The sequence below is a fragment of the Antechinus flavipes genome, chromosome 3 (assembly GCF_016432865.1).
Source record: "Antechinus flavipes isolate AdamAnt ecotype Samford, QLD, Australia chromosome 3, AdamAnt_v2, whole genome shotgun sequence".
NCBI lineage: Eukaryota > Metazoa > Chordata > Mammalia > Dasyuromorphia > Dasyuridae > Antechinus > Antechinus flavipes.
In genome coordinates, this window is record NC_067400.1 from 265,335,970 (window position 1) to 265,356,492 (window position 20,523).

Genomic DNA, 20,523 nt, shown 5'->3' on the forward strand with positions numbered 1-20,523 from the left:
AAGGAGAGAGGGAGGAAAGGAAGTTAAATATCATTGAATATGGTTAAAGCCATAATTAGGTAAAACCACCTGAGGCACTAGAAGATCAAATACTGAAGCTAAAGAAAGGTTAAATACTTTGGTCACATGATGGGAAGGTAGCACTGATTGGAAAAGAACCCCAGGATGGGAAATACTGAAGGCAAAAGAGAAAAGCATAGCATGAATAGATAATATCATGGAAACAATGAGCTTGGATAGACTTAGAAAGATAGTGGAGAATAGAAGGGCTTGGCATGCTATGGTTCCATGGGGTCATGTAGAATTGAACACGAATACCTACCTGACTGAGCAACAGACCTGAAGCAAATTCAGTTGAAAGGAAGGGGTGGCAATAATGAACAGTGGAGGAGAGATGGTGGCACAGAGTCACCAGATGACATATATATTATGGCTATAGGATGGTCCCACTGTTGGGTAGGACAGAATACCCTCAGAGAGGACTACAGATCAATTGTGTCCCATGCTTCAAGGAAGAATAATGAGGAAAGATGAGGGAACATAGAAGTGTGCTCTCCCAAGAAGAAGCACAAGGCTCATACTGATACCTGAAGCAAAGTCATATTCAACCCATACTAGTTCTGGTTCTGCACATGAAAATTATTGGATTTTTTAAATTGAGCCAGTCACACACCATGAGTGTGACATCACTGATAAAAATGCAATTAAAAGAATCATGCTGTATAGACAACAGAAAGTAAGATAAACTTCATTTTACACTAGTCAGATTATATCTAGAACACTGTATCTAGTTTTTGACATTTAAATTTTAAAAAATCTACCTGATAATCTATTTCTCTCCTTTCTTTTAACTTTTTTCCCCTGATTACTTGGGCATATGTTTCACACTCTCCTCTAACATCATATTTTAAGTAACATTTTTTTTTTTTGCTGCATTCTTTCCCAAGAATTTTTCCTTTACTTTTTTGTCATTATATGTCTATTCACATCTAGTCTATGATGATGCTATGTGATGCTATTTTCTGATTCGTAAGCTAAATCTGTTTCTTCTTTTCATTCACACTTAATAAGTGTTTATTGATTGAATACTGAATAAAGAGTTGGGTTTGACTTTTCATGATCTTAAAAACAATTACTGTACCTCACTGACCCTCAATTTCTCCATCCATAAAATGGGAGTAATGATTATATATATATATATATATGTATATATATATATATATTGTTGTTGTTGTTTATTTGAGGTAACTGGGATTAAGTGACTTGCCAGGGTCACGTGGCTAGGAAGTGTTAAGTGTCTGAGGTCAGATTTGAACTCAGGTCCTCCTAACTTCAAGGCTTGTGCTCTATCCACTGCACTACCTAGTATTTTTATATTTCTTACCTTACATGGGAAGATCTAAAGACACAAGACAAATAATTTTGTAAAGTGTTTATATATATATATAATATATATCTATATGTATACAAATACATACACACACACACACACACACACACACACACTATGACTATAAATAGAAAAAAGCACTTTACACACACTATGACTATAAATAGAAAAAAGCACTTTACATGAAAGTAAAAGATGTGGGTACTAGTCTTGGCCCTGCTAAATACTTTATTTTTAATAGTATTTTATTTTCCAAATAGAAGTAAAGATAGTTTTCAACATTCATTTTTGTAAGATTTTGTGTTCTACAAGGTTGCTCACTGTAGCCATTACTATTCAATATTGTATTAGAAATGTTAGCTTTAGCAATAAGAGAAGAAAAAGAAATTGAAGGAATTAGAATAGGTAATGAGGAAACCAAATGATCACTCTTTGCAGATGATATGATGGTATACTTAGAGAATTCTAGAGAATTAACTAAAAAACTATTAGAAACAATTCACAACTTTAGCAAAGCTTGAGGATACAAAATAGATCCACATAAATCATCACATTTTTATATATTACCTATACAGTCCAGCAACAAGTGATATAAAGAGAAATTCCATTTAAAATAACTGTAGATAATATAAAATATTTGGAAGTCCATCTGTCAAGGCAAAGTCAGGAACTATATGAACACAATTACAAAATACTTTCCACCCAAATAAAATCAGATCTAATCAACTGGAAAAATATCAAGTGCTTATGGGTAGGCCTAGCTAATGTAATAAAAATCTATCTATATTAATCTACTTATTTAGTACCATATCAATTAAACTCCCAAGAAATTATTTTACAGAATTAGAAAAAAAAATAGCAAAGTTTATCTGGAAGAACAGTCAAGAATTTCAAGTGAATTCATGAAAAAAAAATATAAATGAAGATGGCCTAGCTGTACCAGACCTAAAATTATTATAAAGCAATGGTCATCAAAACTATTTGGTACTGGCTAAGAAATATAGTAGTGGATCAGTGGAATAGGTTAGGTTCACAAGACACAATAGTTAATGACTATAGTAATCTAGTATTTCATAAACCCAAAGACCTCAGTTTCTGGGATAAGAATTCACTATTTGATAGAAATAGTTGGGAAAATTGGGTATTAGTATGGCAGATATGGCAGAAACTAAGCATTGATCCATATATAACACTCTATACAAGATAAGGTAAAAATGGGTTCATGATTATGACATAAAGAATGATATTATAAGCAAATTAGAAGAATAAAGGGGTAGTCTATTATCAGATCTGTGGAGAAAGAAAGAATTTGTGTCCAAAGAAGAAGTAAAATACATTATGGAATGCAAAATAGATCATTTTTATTATATTAAGTTAAAAAGTTTTTGAACAAACAAAATCAATGCAGACAAGATTAGAAGGAAAGCAATAAACTAGAAAAAAATCATATCAAAGGGTTCTGATAAAGGCCTCATTTCTAAAATATATAGAGAATTGAATTAAATTTCTAAGAACTCAAGCCATTCTCCAATTGATAAATGTCCAAAGGATATGAACAGACAGCTTTCAAATGGAAAAATTAAAACTATTTATATTTATAGGAAAAATGGTCCAAATCATTATTTATTGTAGAAATGCAAATTAAGACAACTCTGAGGTACCACTACATATCTCTGGGATTGGCTTAGTTGACAGAAGAAGATAATTCAATGTTGAAGGGGATGTGGGAAAAGAGGGACTCTAATATATTGGTGGTGGAGTTGTGAACTGGAGAGCAATTTGAAACTATGCCCAAAAGGCTATCAAACTGTGCATACCCTTTGATCCAGTAGTATCTCTACTGGGTTTGTATCCTAAACAGATCATAAAAAAGGGAAAAGAACTTCTGTGTGCAAAAATGTTTGTGGCAGCCCTTTTTGTAGTGGCAAGGAACTGGAAGCTAAGTGGATGCCCATGAATTGGAGAATGGCTTGAATAAGTTATGGTATATGAATACTATGGAATATTATTGTTCTATAAGAAATGATGGGCAGGATGATTTCAGAGAGGCCAGAATAGACTTACATAAACTGATGCTAAGTGAAATGAGTAGAACCAGGAGAACATTATATACAGCAACAGCAAGATTATAAAATGATCAGTTCTGATAGATGTGGTTCTTTTCAACAGCAAAGTGATTCAGCCCAATTCCAATGGTTTTGTGGTGAAGAGAGCTTTTCTGCACCCAGAGAGAGGAGTGTGGGTTACAACATAGCATTTTCCCTCTTTTTTGTTGTTGTTCGCTTGCATTTTTTCTTTTTGATTTGATTTTTCTTGTGCAGCATGATAATTGTGGAAATATGTGTACTGTACATGTTTAATATATAGATTGCTTGCCATCTAAGGGAAGGGGTGGGGGTAGAGAAAAATTTTGTAATAAAAAGTTTTGCAAGGGTGAATGTTAAAAATTATCTATGCATATGTTTTGAAAATAAAAAATTTTAATGAAAACAGATTTTGTGTTCTAAATTTTTCTCTTTCCCTTCCTCTCCTTTAGATAGCAATCAATCTTATATATGATATGTGTGCAATCCTTTTAAATATATTTCCATATTTGTCATGTTGTGGAAGAAAAATCATACCAAAAGAAAAAAAAACAAAACAAAAGGCAAAAATACTATTCTTTTATCCATATTCAGTCTCCATAGTTATCTTTCTGGATGTGAATGGCATTTTCCATCCCAAATCTATTGGAATTGCTATGGTCACTACATTGCTGAGAAGAGCTAAGTCTCATATCTGATCATCACATAATCTTGCTGTTACTATGTACAATGTTCTCTTTGTTCTGCTTACTTCACTTAGCATTAGTTCATGTAAGTTTTTCCAGGCTTTCCTGAAATCAGCCTGTTCATTATTTTTTATAGAACAATAACATTCTATTAATTTCATATATGATAGCTTATTCAGCTATTCCCCAACTGATGGGTAACCACTTAATTTCCAGTTCCTTGACCCTATAAAAAGAGTTGCTGCAAACATTTTTGCACATATAGGTTCTTTTCCCTTTTTATTATGTCTTTGGAATACAGACCAGGTAGAGAATCTGCTGGATCAAAGGGTATGCACAGTTTGATATCCCTTTGGGCAAAGTTCCAAATATTTTCCAGGCGAACTTGGACAAAGCCATTGACAAATTTGTATTCTCTCTTTCTCTATCTGTAAAATAGGGATAGTAATGTATGCTTAAGAGGGACTTCAAAGGACTTTTATGAAGATCAAACGTGAAAGTAACTTAAAAACTTTATAGCAGCAATGAACACAAAGTTCACACATACAAATGTAGGTTCTCCTACCTTTTATTTAAATTTTGCTGCATTTTATCAAATAGCTTTCACAAATATCATAAAAGCAGGTTGTTATAGAAAGAACAGAGAATTCAAAATTAGAAGGTCATAAAGTTAGTTGGTGGCAGAGCCAATGAGTGAAATGGCTGGTCTTCTAGTGAAAGTAGAAAAAAGAATAAAAATATTTCTAGTAAGACTTCATTTTACAGACTGATTCTAAGTCTGGGGTTATAAAGTCCAGGACCATCCTATGGCTCTATCTTTGTTACTAAAGCATGTGCCAATGTTTTCTCTGTTCCAGTATCTTGCTTATGTAAAAATGAGATCTTGCAGAAACATGAAGAGCACAGGGTAGCTCTCAAGTTGTTTTTCCCCAATAAATGAGAGTCATTAGCCGCAACAGAGTTTTAAAAGCTAAATATTGCTTTATTATGTTGTCAGCAGAAATGCGTTTTAATTTTATTTCACTCAAAGAAGCTATAAATCATGGAGGATTTTTTTGGGGGAAATTATTAAAGGTTTTTTTTTAAAGATCTTTTATTGGAAACATTGACAAACATGTAACTACAGCAGGGCTCAAGAAACTTTAAGTCACCTGGGGTTTTATATAATCTCCCATCAATTTAAAACACAACTCTCAAAGGCTATGAAAGCTTTTTAAAAATAAGTGCTACAAATGAAAGGTTATAGATGCTTAAAATACTTTGTCTCTGCTATGATGAGACCCTGAATATTGTTTTGGATCAAGAGAAACTAAAGAATTGATTCCTGAGTCAAGCAGGCAGAAGACGCTGATAGAGATCAGTTTTGTTCCAAGGTCCCTCTCTTTGGGGAAGTGGTCCAATTTGAAATCCTAGTTATGCCAAACTCCCAAGACCCACCCTCTGTAGGGGTCTCCATCATTCTCACCTTGTCATGTCCTGTCAGGAATATCAGTCATGTCCCTGAGGCTAAATTTTCCCTCTAAAATAACTCATGGCTCATGACTTTGCTGCTACCCTCATTTGAGTCAGCCCACCGTGACATTCTGCTTTGTGGTGTCTTTCTCTTTACCCCCCTGCCAATGCCATGTGGTATCTCCTGTAACTCCTCTCTGCTTCCCAACCCCACTTCTCTTCTTTACAGCTAATTTTTTTAGAGTGCTGAGTCCCTTTCAGGATTTAATCTGCCAGTTAAGGCTTGCTTCCAACCTCGTGGGGTACTCCTTCCTATTGGGAAATTGTGAGTTCTGCTGAAGACCTTGTCTTTCATATATTCTCCTAACTCTATTTCATATTTACTATTCCCAATGTCTATTATATCCCTTCATTTTGTCTGTAAGCTATTCCCCTAAATAAATATATCATTTGCCAGAGAAAATGGCCATTGTGAATTTTTTACATGACCAAACCCTAACTTTGGGTGCCTATCATCATCTGGTAACAAACCCCACACCATAGATCACATCACCTCCCCTCACTAGTGATGCTCTTGAAGCAGATTGTGTCCCTTTAATAAACTGTATTTCCTTTTGCTCTGTGATCCCTTTCAGATTCTCAGCCCTTCTTGGGGAGCATATCCTCCCTAGACAAGTTATCTTTCCAGGATGTCAATTAGAAATCCTGGTCAAAAAGCACCCCTTTGAAGTATTGTTAATTCCAATAGGAGATCCGGGTTGTCCCAGCCCCCACTGAATCTGACCTGCTTGGGTTGTCCCAGTTCCACTGGGTCTGACCTGTTCAGGCTGTCCCAGACCCCACTAAGACCCAATATAACAGCTTCCTTCAACAAAGGTCTTTTGCATATGGCCTAGATAGCTCACTCAGCTATCAGCACCCTTCTGTCCACTGAGAACTGCATTCTTTCAGTGCAAAACTCCATTTTCCAATAGATCTGCCACTATAGAAGTCAGTCTCTTGGTAAACTGATTTCTATCCAACAATAAACTTTCATTTTGCAACTAATAATTTGGGAATGAGTGAATTCTTTCACGCTTAAAACCTGTGGCCGATTTAAAGGGGATTCTTAACAACTCTCTTATAGCCACTAACTTCTAAACTAGCAGGCCATCTAGACCATTCAAACGGCATCACTCTTAATTCCTGTCTATTTTCATTTTTGTTGAAAAATGAAGAGAGAGACAAAGACAGAGAGAGAGAAACAGAGACAAAGAGAAAGACAGAAACACAGAAACAGACAGACACAGAGAGAGAGAAAGAGAAGGGGGAGGGGTCTGTTTGCCCTTGGCTGCTCACCTTCAGACAACCGTGGCCATCTTCCATTAGCATTAGCAAAATTTGGTCTCATTCCTTATGTTTATTGCATTTGCATTTTTCATTCTAACCCAAATATAGAACTACAGAATAATCTGCACAGCATGGTTATTATAAAATGTTATGGTCTCAGGCTTAGATGAATGAGTTTGGAAAGAGAACAAGCATAGATAGAATTAATCTTATCTTTCTTGAGTAATAAAAGATTTTACAGTATATATGCATCCAATTTCTTCTTTTTTATATTTATTTCATTTTATTTGGGAGGGGGAGGGGCATGAGATTGACATATGACCCAGATCTGATTGAGGCTTCTGTCTCTTTGTTCAAAGCCAAATTGTCAACAGTCAGGTCAAAATTGCCATCATGCTATTGAATTTAAAAGGAAGGCGAAGGAGTAGGAAATGAGTCTCATATGCCAAGAATTATACTAAACTCTTTCATAAATATTTTGTTTGATGCTCACAACAATTCTGTGACGGGGTCAGCAATTCTTAGTTTGAAATAAATGTGTCACAATCCACAATGGGCATTCTCTTTGCCAAAAGGTAGATTTATTTAGGGGAAGAAGTTACAGACAAAGTGAAAGGATACAATAGACACCAGGAATGGTAAATATGAAATAGAATTGGGAGATCATATAGTTAGCAAAGAAAACGACAAGTTCCCCAAGGGAACTCACAATTAATCAAGAGAAAAGAAATATTCCAAGAAGTGGACTTAAGCCATCGACTGGCAAGCTAGTCTAACCAGCGTTATCTAAAGTAAGGAGAAAAATGCCATTAAAGGAAAGGCACTGTGAAGAGGGAGAGAAAGTAACCTCCTGAAAAGAACTAGTAAAGATCTTCAGTCTTGAGAAGCCAAAACAGAAATCAGAGGGAAGATGAAAAAGCCAGATGGAATATACCTGGCAGACCTGGTCTCAGATATGCTAATCAATATCTCAAAAGATTGTTTAAAGATGCAAAAGGAATGTGGTGAGTTCAAATGTTGAAGTTCTTGTTCTTCTCAAAACGCAGCCGGTTTAGCTTAGAGCCCTCCGAATGTCTCCAAATCCAAAGGTTTTGTCCTTCAACCTCTGCCTCTGCTTTCTTCAGCCTCCAGCCAGCTCCACTCTTCATGTCATTCCGGTGAAATCTCTCAAAGTGTTCTCTGTCTGCACCAGAGTGCTCCTCTCCAATCCAGCTGAACTCTCTTCTGCGACCAGCCAGCCAAGTGGAAAATACATTCTCTCTTGCCTTGCCTCGGAGAGAGGGCATTGGAGCTGTTTGCACTGGATATTTCCTTGTTGTCTTAAAAGGCCTGTATTCTTCCCAACTGTAATCCTGATTGCTTTTCTGTTGGTTGATGACATCAGAGTTCTGAATTTCTAAAGTCTCTCTGGGTGTAACCTCAGCTGCTATCATGCCCCACCTGTCCTTTGATTGATACTTTGGAGCTGGGCCCTGCCTCTCATTCCTCTGGGTCAACATACATTTAGAGACCCAGTGAAAGCCTAGGTTACATTTTGGACATGGGGTTTTGGGTTTTCTCTCACCCTGTCTTCTCATTCTATCTCCATATCTATATTGGGTTCTTAGATGTCCAACTTTTCCGCACTGAAAACATTGACGAGTTTCTCTAGAATTCCTCTGCCAAGAAGGACCTTGTCTTTCCATGGTCATCATAGTTTGGGCATAAAAAGCATTTGTGCCCACTGTGGCACAGCGTCTTATGATCTCCTCCAAAGGAGCATCTTTGTTTTGTCCCCATGGTGAGTTCCATTCTCACCATCACTCTATACAAAAAGGATACTATTATTAGAATTGGTAATATCTAATTTACCCAGATGGGCTTGTTTCTGATGGGGGAAGAATGTCAATTCACATCACTTGGGAGATAGGTACTATTATTATCCCCATTTTATAGGTAAGGAAATAAAGACAGAAATTAATTGACTTGCCCTCACAGCTAATAAATAGTAGTAAAATCAGAACTGAGAACTTCCTGACTTCAGGATCAGGGCTTTAATCACTGTGCTTGGAAACTCCAATCAGCTGCCTTGAAGCTCACCTAGCACCCTTCCCCATCCCTAATATTCTGTAACAGGATAATGGGCTACGCTCTTTAGATGCTTAGAATACTTCCTAGTACTTTGAAGAAGTTGCCAACTTAAAAAACAAAACAAAACAAAACAAAACAAAACAAAAAAACAGGTCGAAACAGAACTCAGACAAGAGGAAATGCACAAGCACAAGCACCCTAAAGGAAACAATTTGACTTTAGATGAGACCTGTGATTTCATAGAGTCACCTTCTTAGCAATGCAGATCAGTTGGCCACTTAGTGTGTTAATGTATTCCTGAAGCCCAGAGAAGTTAATTGCCCAGGATGACACCACCAGAATGACAGAGAGCTTGAATTTGAACCCAATAAAGGTCACTTGCTTAAGAATCGAAAAACTTGGTTTTTCAAATATCATTTCTGACATTACCTGGATGGCCATGGTGACTCACTTTACATACTCTGGCCTCAGGTTTCTCATCTGTGAAATGCAGTGGAAGTGCTCTGTAACATCACTCCTAAGCTCTAAATCTATGATTCTATGACCTTCCTGACTCTGAAGTCACTTTTCTATCCTCTACAACTTAGTGATGTGACTTATTCTCTTCCCCTGTCAGGAAAAAGTCCAAATCCTATTTGTACAGAATCATGTGAAGTCGGAGTCTATTGTTAATTCATCCATCTTGTCTCCAATCTAGTTAGCATCTTTAAAAACATTCACAGAAACCTCTGAGACTATGCTGATGGGAACTTAGCTTTCCCACATTTTTATAACCATAAGTTACAGCAGTCACAATACAAACTTTATCAACCCTGATTGCAAACAAAAATGGAAATTAACTTTTTGAGACTATCTTGATTGACATATCTTTAGACAGGTCTGAGACTGGTCTGCCAGGTACATTTCATCTAGTTGTCTGGTCCTCCCTCTTTAGTTTGTGCCTTTGCACCTGAAAAACGCCAGTTTTGCTATATTTCCTCTGCTTATGATGAAAATCTTTGTTAAATTTTTTTCAGGACTAACTCATGAAATTACTTTCTCTCTCCCCTCATAGTGCCTTTCTTCTAAAGGTGTCTTTCTCCTTATTCTAGTTAACTCTGGTTAGTCTTACTTTTCAGTCAACGGCTTACTCCTACCTCATGGAGTATTTCCTTTCTCATGGTTAATTGTGAGTCGTCTTTTTCCTTGTTAACTATATGCTTTCCTAACTTTATTTCATATTTGTGTCTATTTTATCTTTTATTTTATCTATAAACTCTTCTAACTAAATCTTCTTTTTGACAAAGAGAATGGCCATTGTGAATGTGTGATATGTTCATTTCAAATTAGGTATTGCTACTTTGAACTCATCACTAGGTAGGCATTTTACTGACAAATAAGTAAGAGAACCTGAAAAATATGTAAAATAAAATTTCAGTCAAAGTACTGGTGAAGAATGACTATGTTGTGCCCTTTTCTTTCTTTTCATTGGGAAAAGAAAAGATGTAGAACATCAAAGCGTAGGCTGGTAGGAGGGATCAGTCCAACATGTGCAAAGGTGTTTGCTAAGTGAAAATGAATGAACAATGGCCATTTAAATACAGAATCCATCCATAGACAAGCTTACATAGCTGAATCAGAAGACTTCTCCACAATTCATCCAGCAAGAGGAATCAGGATTGCTGGGGATGACAGCAACAAGTGCAGCCATCCCAACAAAAAGACAAAAATCATTTCTTACACAGCATGACAAGTATGGAAATATGTTTAGAAGAATGTTTAACCCATATTAACAACAAACAATCTGTCTTGGGGAGGGGAGATTGGGGAGAAAGGGAGAAAAATTTGAAACACAAGGTTTTGCAAAGGTGAATGTTGAAAAGTGTCTTTGCATGTATTTGGAAAAAATAAAATACTATTGAAAATGAACAAAAAAAGGAAGAAAAAATCAGGGGAATTGGATTGAATTAATCTATGTTATACCACTTGCAATAGTTTCATGATCTCCTATCAAGTCTTAGAGTTCTAAATGTCTTAGCAGCCAAATTCCCTCACCTGTCACCACTGGATCTTTATGTTCCAAAAACATCCTGGTATGAAGGCAGCCTAACTATTCAGCTTATGCTAGTGCCTCCTTAGCCACAGGAAGAGATTGCCTTTCCCCTCACCCCAGTATTTTCCTAATCATCAGCAAGTGGAATTCCTGTCTTGGTTGGAAATGGAACAAGGTTCTTTGAATTGACAAAAAGGCAGCTAAAGACTGCAAAGGGCAGAAGTATTTGCTATTCTGTAGACCTTTTGAGGAAGAGGCTCAAAATGTCAGTAGGCAAAGTTTGAGGAAGAGGAAAGGTGGAACAGAGTCCATATCAGGACATTCCTTGTAATATAAAAAAAAAAAAAAAAACAAAAAAACAAAAAACTTATTTTCCCCCCTCTATTCTTGATCTTATCTTATTGATGCTTTTGACTCTTTTGACCTTGAAATTTTTTCCTTTTTTGTGTCCTCTGTGACACATTATTTTGGTGTTCAAACCTCTCTTATTATTCCTTCAGGAATTTTCATCTTCCTTCAGCCTAATCTCACTTACTGTACTAAGAAGAAAATAGTAATAAGGGGAATTTTGTGCTTATACTTTGTTGTTCTCTAATCTGACTCTGTTCTAAACTCTGATTTTTATATATCCCTTCCTTTCTTCCTTTCTTTCCTTTCTTTGGAGATATCTCAATCCCTTCAGCTGCTTTCTCTAATTGGTGAGTTCTTACTTTCATTTGAGAGAATGAACCATGTTCACTTCTAAACTGGGGCTCCTGCACATTTACATCTTGTCCCCATCCTAGTATTTTGCTTGTCCCCTTGCTTTTCAGCTCTCTTTAGAGAATATAAACTCCTTGAGGGAAAGTACTGTCTTTCCTTTTACTTGTATTTCCATTACTTAGCACAGTGCCTGGCACATAATTCCTTAATAATTCTTTATCGGACCTGTTAGATTTTTGCAAAGCTTTTGGTAAAGTATTTCACACTGTTCTTGTGGAAAAGATAAAGAGATGTGGATTAGACAATAATAATTTGAATATTCAGAACTAGATTGAGTGACTAGAATAGTTTTCAGTGTAAATATGATAAGAGGTCTCCAACAGAAACTTCTAACCATATTTGGCTCTATGCTTTTTGACATATTTTTCAAGATGTGACTGTTATGCTTATTGAATTTGCAGTTACTCAAAATTAGAAGGAGCTATTGAACCCACTTGGATGAAAGAGTTTTCAAAGAGATCTCAACAGGATAAGACATCGGTCTGAATATAAGATGAAGTCCAATATTAGAGTAATAAATGTAGTCATGTAAAAAAAAAATACTTCACAAGTATGAAATGATGGAGACATACACAGCTAGCAATCATACCCTCCCCACTATAAAAACAACATCCAAAAAACTTAGAAATTTTAGCAAACTGCAAGCTAGATATGAGTCAGTAGTGTGATGAGATATTGATAGACTGGAGAGTGTCTAAAGGAGAGCTACCAGAATGAGGAAGAGCCTTGAGTGCATATCATATGAAAACTATTTTAAGGAAATGGGCTTGGTCAGATGATAAAAAGAAAATTCAGGGTTCAGTATAATTTATTTCAACTATTTGAAGAGTTGTTTTGTTCTGAGGGAGAATTAAATTTGTTTTATTTAGTCCCAAAAGACATAACCAAAAGCAATGAATGAAAGTTGCAAAGAAGCAAATTTAGGTCTCACATGAGGAGAAAATAAATTGTTCACCTTCATTTTTGAAGAGTCCCATAACATCACCAGGTAATGACTCATGTGTGAATTGGACTTTTGAGGCAGAGTTGCACAAAATTGAAAATCTCATTCTTTCTTCCAAAGTTATTGAAGTCCAGTGGCAGGACAAAAGTTAAGATGAGTGGTGATGGTCCAGAATACAGTGAATGACCTTGGTGCCACCTTAATGGCCATTGGAACAAACTATTTTCAGACACCCATTCCACCGGGAAAAGTCTTCACACACTTTAGGTAGACATTCCTCTAAATAATCAATGTTTTTTGACCTGTTAGTTATCCTTAACATGAATATCCTCAGTCCATTTGCCAGCGTGGCTGATGAGAATGAAGCTTCTCGAAGCCACAAGAGTTGGGTTAATGATGGCCACCAAAGGTGAATGGGAAGCCTTGAAAAGAGCTTGGCAAGCTCTTACATCAAAAGTGCTAGTCTTCCTGAACTCTATACACCCCTTTTAAGAATTAGAGCTGTTTAAAAGTAGAATTAATTGCATCAAACAGGATCTCCATCAATAAATATCTTCTTAGTATATACCAGTCCCCTTCCTACTATTTGAATCCTCTAAATATTCTAGTGGAAGAGCTTTTTCAATTAGTTTCCACTTAGGTTTGATATTTCCTACATTCAGAGAATTGGGAAAACATCATGCTGTACAAAGTTGGCCTGTGTCTCCTATTAGATACATTGGTATATGTTGTTTGTCCCAAGAGAAAGTAAGCCCCTTGAGGACAGAAAATGTTTGACTTTATTTCTTGTATTTCTAGTATTGTCACAGTGCCTGGCACATAGTAGGAGCTTAATAAATGTTTAATTGACCGAGCCTTTGGCAAAAACAAAAACACCTTGTTGAAATTGCTCACGAAGGCATCCATAATTTTGTTTCATGAGTGTGTTCCAGACATGTATTCTAAATCCACATTTGGAAAAGATTAGCAAAGATTGTTTACAAACCGTGCAGTGTCTGTGAGACTTTCATTCACTCCCAAATGAATATCTTGGGTTGTCAGGAAACAAGGATGACCTCCAAGCAAAGCAAATCCTAGGAAGAATTTTTTTTAAATTAGATTTAGATATCATAGAGATGCATAAAAAGGAATAGAAAGCTGTAGAGAAAAATAAAATAGCCAAACTTGGCAAAGTCCCAATTTAAGATTGATTTCCATATATAAGAAATATAATATGAGTGAATTCATCTGATCACTCTCATGATCACAGTCAAAGCAAAATAAGAATTTCGGAATAGCTTGCAATTTCCTCATTATTCTTCATAATAAGTCCTGTTTCTTTTTTAGTATCCTGCAAAATAGATTCCTTTTTGTCTATTATGTGTCCTTCACATTATTACTTTAACCATGACCAGACAAAACCCTTTTGGGAGGTACATAGGAAGGTGGGCATTCTCTCACTGTAATGCCTGTGGTGTTATATTGCTATAATTTGAGATTCCTCCTCAGTGGATTTCAGAGGCAGGCTGGGAGGCAACTGAAAATATATTTTACTTACGAGACCACAGGCCTTTATTTCCTCTTGGCTGTGCTGCTATTATAGGCTTCTAATTGATCACTCTCCTTCCAGTATCTTCTCTATTCTATCCTTAGTGCTAAAAATATCTTACTGTGACCTAAGTCTGACCATGCTCAAAATTCTCCAGTAGCTCACTATTTCCTTTAGGATAAAAGACAGATAACTCAATCTTAAATTTAGACATCCTCACAATCTGGTTCTCACTTAACTTTCCAGTTCTGTGTGTATGTTATTTTATTTCATATATTATGTTTTAGTAAAATTGGACTAGCAGCTAGTTCACAAATTTGAAGTTCCTTCTTCTCTTCCCTTGAAAAATCTAACATCCTCAATGCCTGGAATGTCGTTCCTCCTGATCTCAATGGTCTTCAAGAATGAAAGACAAATAATTATAATAATCTGTGGGTTCCCACATGGACAGAGCATGGGTCTTAGCCAAGCCTCAGTCTAGCCAAACAATGTCATTTTCTCGTCAAATGCCTACATGAATGCTCCTAGCTTAGAAAGGGATCATATATCAAATTTTCAGATCACATAACATTGGGAGCAATATCTAACATTGACCACAAAATCATTATCCCTAAAACCCTTGACCAAAACCAAAATGATAGCTCCTATTAATTATAAATCAAATTTAGGGCAGCAGGGGCAAGGATAGAGATTGTATCATTGGCACAAGAAACTTCCAAGTTAACAAAACAAATAAACAAAATCCCTTTACCAATACTGTTCTGTACCTTCTCTGCCACTTAGAGAACTGCCTAGGGAACTGAAAAGTTATGTCACCTGCCTTGGGTCAAACTGCTATTATATATATATGTATATATATACACACAGATATATGTGTATATAGATAGATAGATATTGATATTGATATAGACATCAGACACCAGACTAGAATAAAGGTTTTAAGGTCTTCCTGGTTCTAGAGCCAGTTTACTATCCACTCTTCCACATTTGCAGATGAAAGTTAATAGAGATAAATGTGTAGTTTTCACTGGAGTTGAAAAAACTACACAGATTATGGAGAACATTAAAATAAATTTTGAGCAGCTAGGTGGTTCAGTGAATAGAATGCTGGGCCTGGAATAAAGAAGATCTGAGTTTAAATCCAGCTTCAAACACTTGGTATTTGTGTGATTTGGGGCAAGTCATTTAACTCTGCCTCAGTTTCTTCATCTGTAAAATGAATGTAGATGGCAAACCACTCTAGTATCTTTGCCAGGTCCACCCCAAATAGAATCACAAAGAATCAGACATGATTAAAAAAAACTACTGAAGATAAGTTTGTATGGGATAATTCTAGGGATTTCATTTGGACTTCAAGTGACCAGAGTAACATGTCAACCAACAAAGATAATTTAATTTTAGACTGCTTAGTGTCTACAACAAAGAAGATGATAGTTAACTTATATTCTGTCTTATTCAGACCATACTTGTTTAATTTTCTTCAGTTCTGGGCAATACATTTTAGGAAGGGCATTCATAATCTCTGGTTCATGCAAGAGAGTACCTAAGCTATCTTGGTTTTCTGAAAGAAATGGAAATCATGCCATGAGAGACTCCACTGAGGAATTTGGAATTAAAGTTTCTAGGTGGTGATTGGGGTGAAGAATGAGTTCCGTCTTAAAGTATCTGAAGGACCATCCTAAAAGAGAAAAATTAAATTTGCTTTATAATGTGCATAGCAAGGTTGCACAGTGTATAGATTATGGGGACTGAAGTCAGGAACACCTGAGTTCAAATCTGGCATCAGACACTTACTGGCTATATTTCTCTGGGCAAATCACTTTAACACTATTTGATTCAGTTTTTTCATCTGTAAAATGAACTACAGAAGGAAACAGCAAATTACTTCAGTATTTTTAGAAAATCCCAAACGGTATCAGACAACTGAACAACACTTTTCTGGGAGCAGTAACAGTAGGTGAAAGTAATAGAGAGGCAAATTTCCACTCCCATAAGGAAAAATGGCCTGACAATCCCTTTTTGCATTCTTGGCAACAAACTTTCATCTCTCAATGGAAGCTCAAAGACCATTTTTCAGGTATTCTAGAAAGGATTCCTTTTCAGGTTTGGCTTGGATTATATAATTCAGAACTTTTCTTTCAATTCAGGTTCTTTGGTCATAAGGTGAGGAATCCTCAAGGAAACAGAAGACATCCTAGCTGTTGTTAAAACCAGAAGATTCTGCTGGGGATGGCTTAGAGTAAATAGTTCTCATCTGGCCAGGAATCCAAGATCAAAACCCTCTTTGACCAAGTAACTAACCTGTGTTGGAAAATTTTCTGCCTCTTTCAATACTTTTTTCCATTAACACTGCAAATTGCCTCCCTCAAGCTCCTGACCCCCATCCTATCTTCACACTTTTGGGTACAAAACCTTGATAGGACTCATTTGTTGTTCAGTTGTTTTTAGTCATATTTGACATTTGGGGTGTTCCTGGTAAAGATACTGGAGTGGTTTGCCATGTTCTTCTCTACCTCAGTTTATAGAGGACAAAATTGAGGTAAACAGAATTAAGTGACTTGCCCAGGCTTACAGAGCTAGTAAGCCTTTAACCCACAGCCACTGTAAGATATATATATAACTTGCATATATTCTGTATGTATATATATAGTGTATATATGTTTTATATGTAAACATATATACATATTGTTTTATATAAATTATATATATACACATACACATATTGTTTTCCCTATTAAAATGTAAGAACCTTGAGAGGCAGTGACTTTTTTATTTGTTTCTTTGTATTCCTAGAACATAACAATGCCTGACATACAATAGACACTTAAATGTTTGTTGATTATGTTTAATTATACTGTAATATTTCTAATTATTTTTTATCTCCTCAATTTTTTCTTCACAATTGCTTTTTATAATTATTTTAAGAACACATTCCCTAACTATTACAGAGAATTTTGAGGTGCTGTGGTGGATTTTTCATGATATGAGGGACTTTTATCCCTAAAATATTTAATATTTATTTTATTTTATTAATTATTTAATTAATTTGTTATTATTAATTTATTAAACTAATTTGATATTAATATTTAAAATGTAATGGAAAAACCTTTAGAACTTATGTTTCAAACTTATAATTTAGTTATCAGCTATTCATAGGTTTTATGATGACTGAATTTCTCCAAAAATAATCTTGATATATAATTCATGTCTCTATATTAATGAAATAAACAATTTTTGAGAGGACAGACATCGTAATAATCTAATGAGTTCTTACTCCTAAGGGAATGTATTTAAATTATTGATTTAGGAAGTGCTGCTAATATTCTTTCACATAAGGGATGATGCTAATTGGTTTGTAATATATATCAAGTTCAATTCAACATATTTAATTTAGCTCATAAAATATTTGGGGTTAGGCCCCAGGATTCCAATAGAGTTTTTCTCTGCAGTGCTTTTAAGAAGATTTGGATTCAAATATTCCCTTTCATTTTTATAAGTTGGGTGACTGAGATCAAGTTCTTTAACCCCTCTGAGCTCCACTTTCCTCATTATTTGTCATACCTACACAGAGGGCAGGTTTGAGGCTCAAATGATCCTAAATGTGCTATCCCAGGTATTATTCTAATTTAGTATAGTTTTATAATTTCATTGATATAGGGACCACTTTTCAGTGAAAAACTTTCTCTATTCATGCAGACCTGTTTTGCAGTTTATAATCTTAGAAAATAATTTGACTGGACAGAAAAGTTACACAGAGGATAGAGCTCTAAGCCTGGAGTCAGGAAGCTCAACTATGACCTCAGACAACTGTCAATTGGGCTACTCACTTAACCTATCTTCCTCAGTTTCTTCTTCTGTAAAATGAAGAGGGTAATAATAGCACCTACTTAATCCCCAGGGGCACTGAGGTAACTTTCTCAGGTAACACAGTTAGTGAATGTCAGGAGCAAGACTAAATCTTCCTGATTCAGAGGCCAGCTCCTTCCTTCCTTACTATATGGCAATTTACCAAAACAATAGAAAGTAGCTATTTTTTTTCTTAAAACATATGAACTTAGGGTCCATTCATTATTTTAAAACACTTTTCCATTCCTTCTTTTTATATATTTTCATATATAATCCAGAAAATTATTTTTAAGCTAAATTATCTCAACAACTTTTCTTCTTTAATCATATTCTTAAAGTCTCTAGTAACTGTCATTTTTTTCTCTTATCTGTTTCAACTTTCCTGAATGAAGGGATGATCAAGCATTAGAATCATGGGTCAAAATTTAGAACTCTTCAAATACCTAGGTCATACTAGATGTTTGCTTACAAATGTAAATAGATCATTATAGAGACATACATTTCTCCTTAAAGGACCCTTTCAGTATCACTGAATATATAGATGATCATTTAATTAATACAAAAGAAAATAATAGCTCACATTTATAACGTATGATGCTCACAATAACCCTAGGAAGTATATAGAATACAGATTTTATTACCCTAATTTTATAGATGAACAAACAGAAACTTGTAATCGTTAAGTGTCTTGTCCAAGGTCACAGTTTTTTTTTTTTTTTTTTTTAGTTTTTTAAAGATTTTTATTTTCAAAATATATGCATAGTTTTCAACATTCAACATTGCAAAACCTCGTGTTCCAAATGTTTTAGTCCCTCTCTTCCCTTTACCCCTTCCCCAGACAGCAAGTAATCCAATATATATTAAATATACATATATTTATATACATATCTATACATATTTCCACAATTATCATGAAGCAAAATTTTAAAATAAAAACCTATTATACTGAGTACCCATGACTGGAATATGTTACCTCCTCTACTAGGACTACTGTCCTCCCTGGTTTCATTTAAACCCCAACTAAAAGCCTACATTCTATATAATGTCTTCCCCCTTTCCTCTTAATACTAGAGTCTTAAATTTTGTGGCTGATTTTCTTGCAAATGTATTAGGTGAATCCAGGCAGGAGGTTCAAGCTATTTGTACTTTGTTTTCCACACCTGCAGAGTGAGAGCACCTTCCTAATTTACTTGATGTGGGTACTGTAAGGAGTGATTAAATTGATGCCTAAGTATTTTGAAAAGCTTGTAAAGCACTTGAAAGTGAAACACAAGTGCTAAATTAGAAGACTCTCTCAGGATTCTCCTCCCACTTTCTATCAGCTCCTGTACTTTTTTGTCAACAACAAATGTGTCCATGAATCCACTCAATTAGTGTAAAGTAAAAAAAGCTGTAATCATTGGCAGGCAGGCACACAGGAGGCTTCTTCCCAGTGGTACTTAAGCCAGCTGGGCATTGAGAAAGAGGGGAAATGGAATTATTCTTTCTTTGAAAATTGCTTCTGGCACCTTTTATAATCCCTAGTCAGAGGGGCCCTGTTTATATTTCAATGGATATGCACCGGCCAATGCTTGTAAGCATTAGTTGGCTGACATCTAAGTGCTGCTGCAGCTTCCCTTTAATTATGGAAGATGGAATTGATGTTAAAATGTAGCTTGGTCATCACCTTTGAAGGCATTAGGTGAAAGAAGGGAGTCATTCAGTCTATGGCTGCATAAAATTTTTTTTCTTTTCTCCTTGAACAATATGTTCTTCCTCCCCACCCCCAAGTATGCTTTTGATCTTAATGAGAAATAGGTAAAAATAGCTGCCAGGAAAAAACTAATAATGATAATAAATTTAGTAGTTATGGGAAAAAATAGGGATTTCTTAAATAAATTTGTTTGGAGCCAAAAGATCTTGCCCCTCTCTGCTGCAACATACCTATGTGACTTTGCATAAGTCACATTTCCTCATCTGCAAAATGAGAACAATAGACGCAATCACAAATCAGTCCATGAAGGGCTTGTGGACAATTGTATTTTTAAATGCAAAAACAATTCTTGGGTATCTAAAAATCAAGGGATGGGGCCATTTAGAAAATAGTTTGCCAACCCCCAAACTAGATAACGTTTGAGATCCTTTCCATATCAGATATTTTATCTCTACAATTACTGAGTCAAGTAAGCATTCAAAACAACATTTAACCTGACAAAATAATTCTGAGATGAAGATCCATTGGAGACCTGTGCTTTGTGAAATTAGCAGCTACTTTGATTATCTTATTCAACTATTCATTCAATAAATAAGTACTGAATGCTTACTAAGTTCATGTACTCCAGGTAGGTTAACCAGAAATAGGCTAAAATGCTGAGTTTTATCCTTCCTATCTATGAGAAAGATACCATTTTTTGAGATATGG

General features: G+C 35.4%; 1 protein-coding gene across 1 annotated transcript in view; it reads right to left on the reverse strand.

Annotated features, from left to right (window-relative positions):
* Positions 1 to 20,523, reverse strand: part of OTC (ornithine transcarbamylase) — a 71,570-nt gene that overhangs the window by 22,187 nt on the left and 28,860 nt on the right. The window contains exon 4 of the mRNA XM_051985035.1: positions 13,734 to 13,821. Coding sequence (XP_051840995.1) covers positions 13,734 to 13,821 — 88 coding nt within the window. The remainder of the gene's footprint in view (positions 1 to 13,733; positions 13,822 to 20,523) is intronic.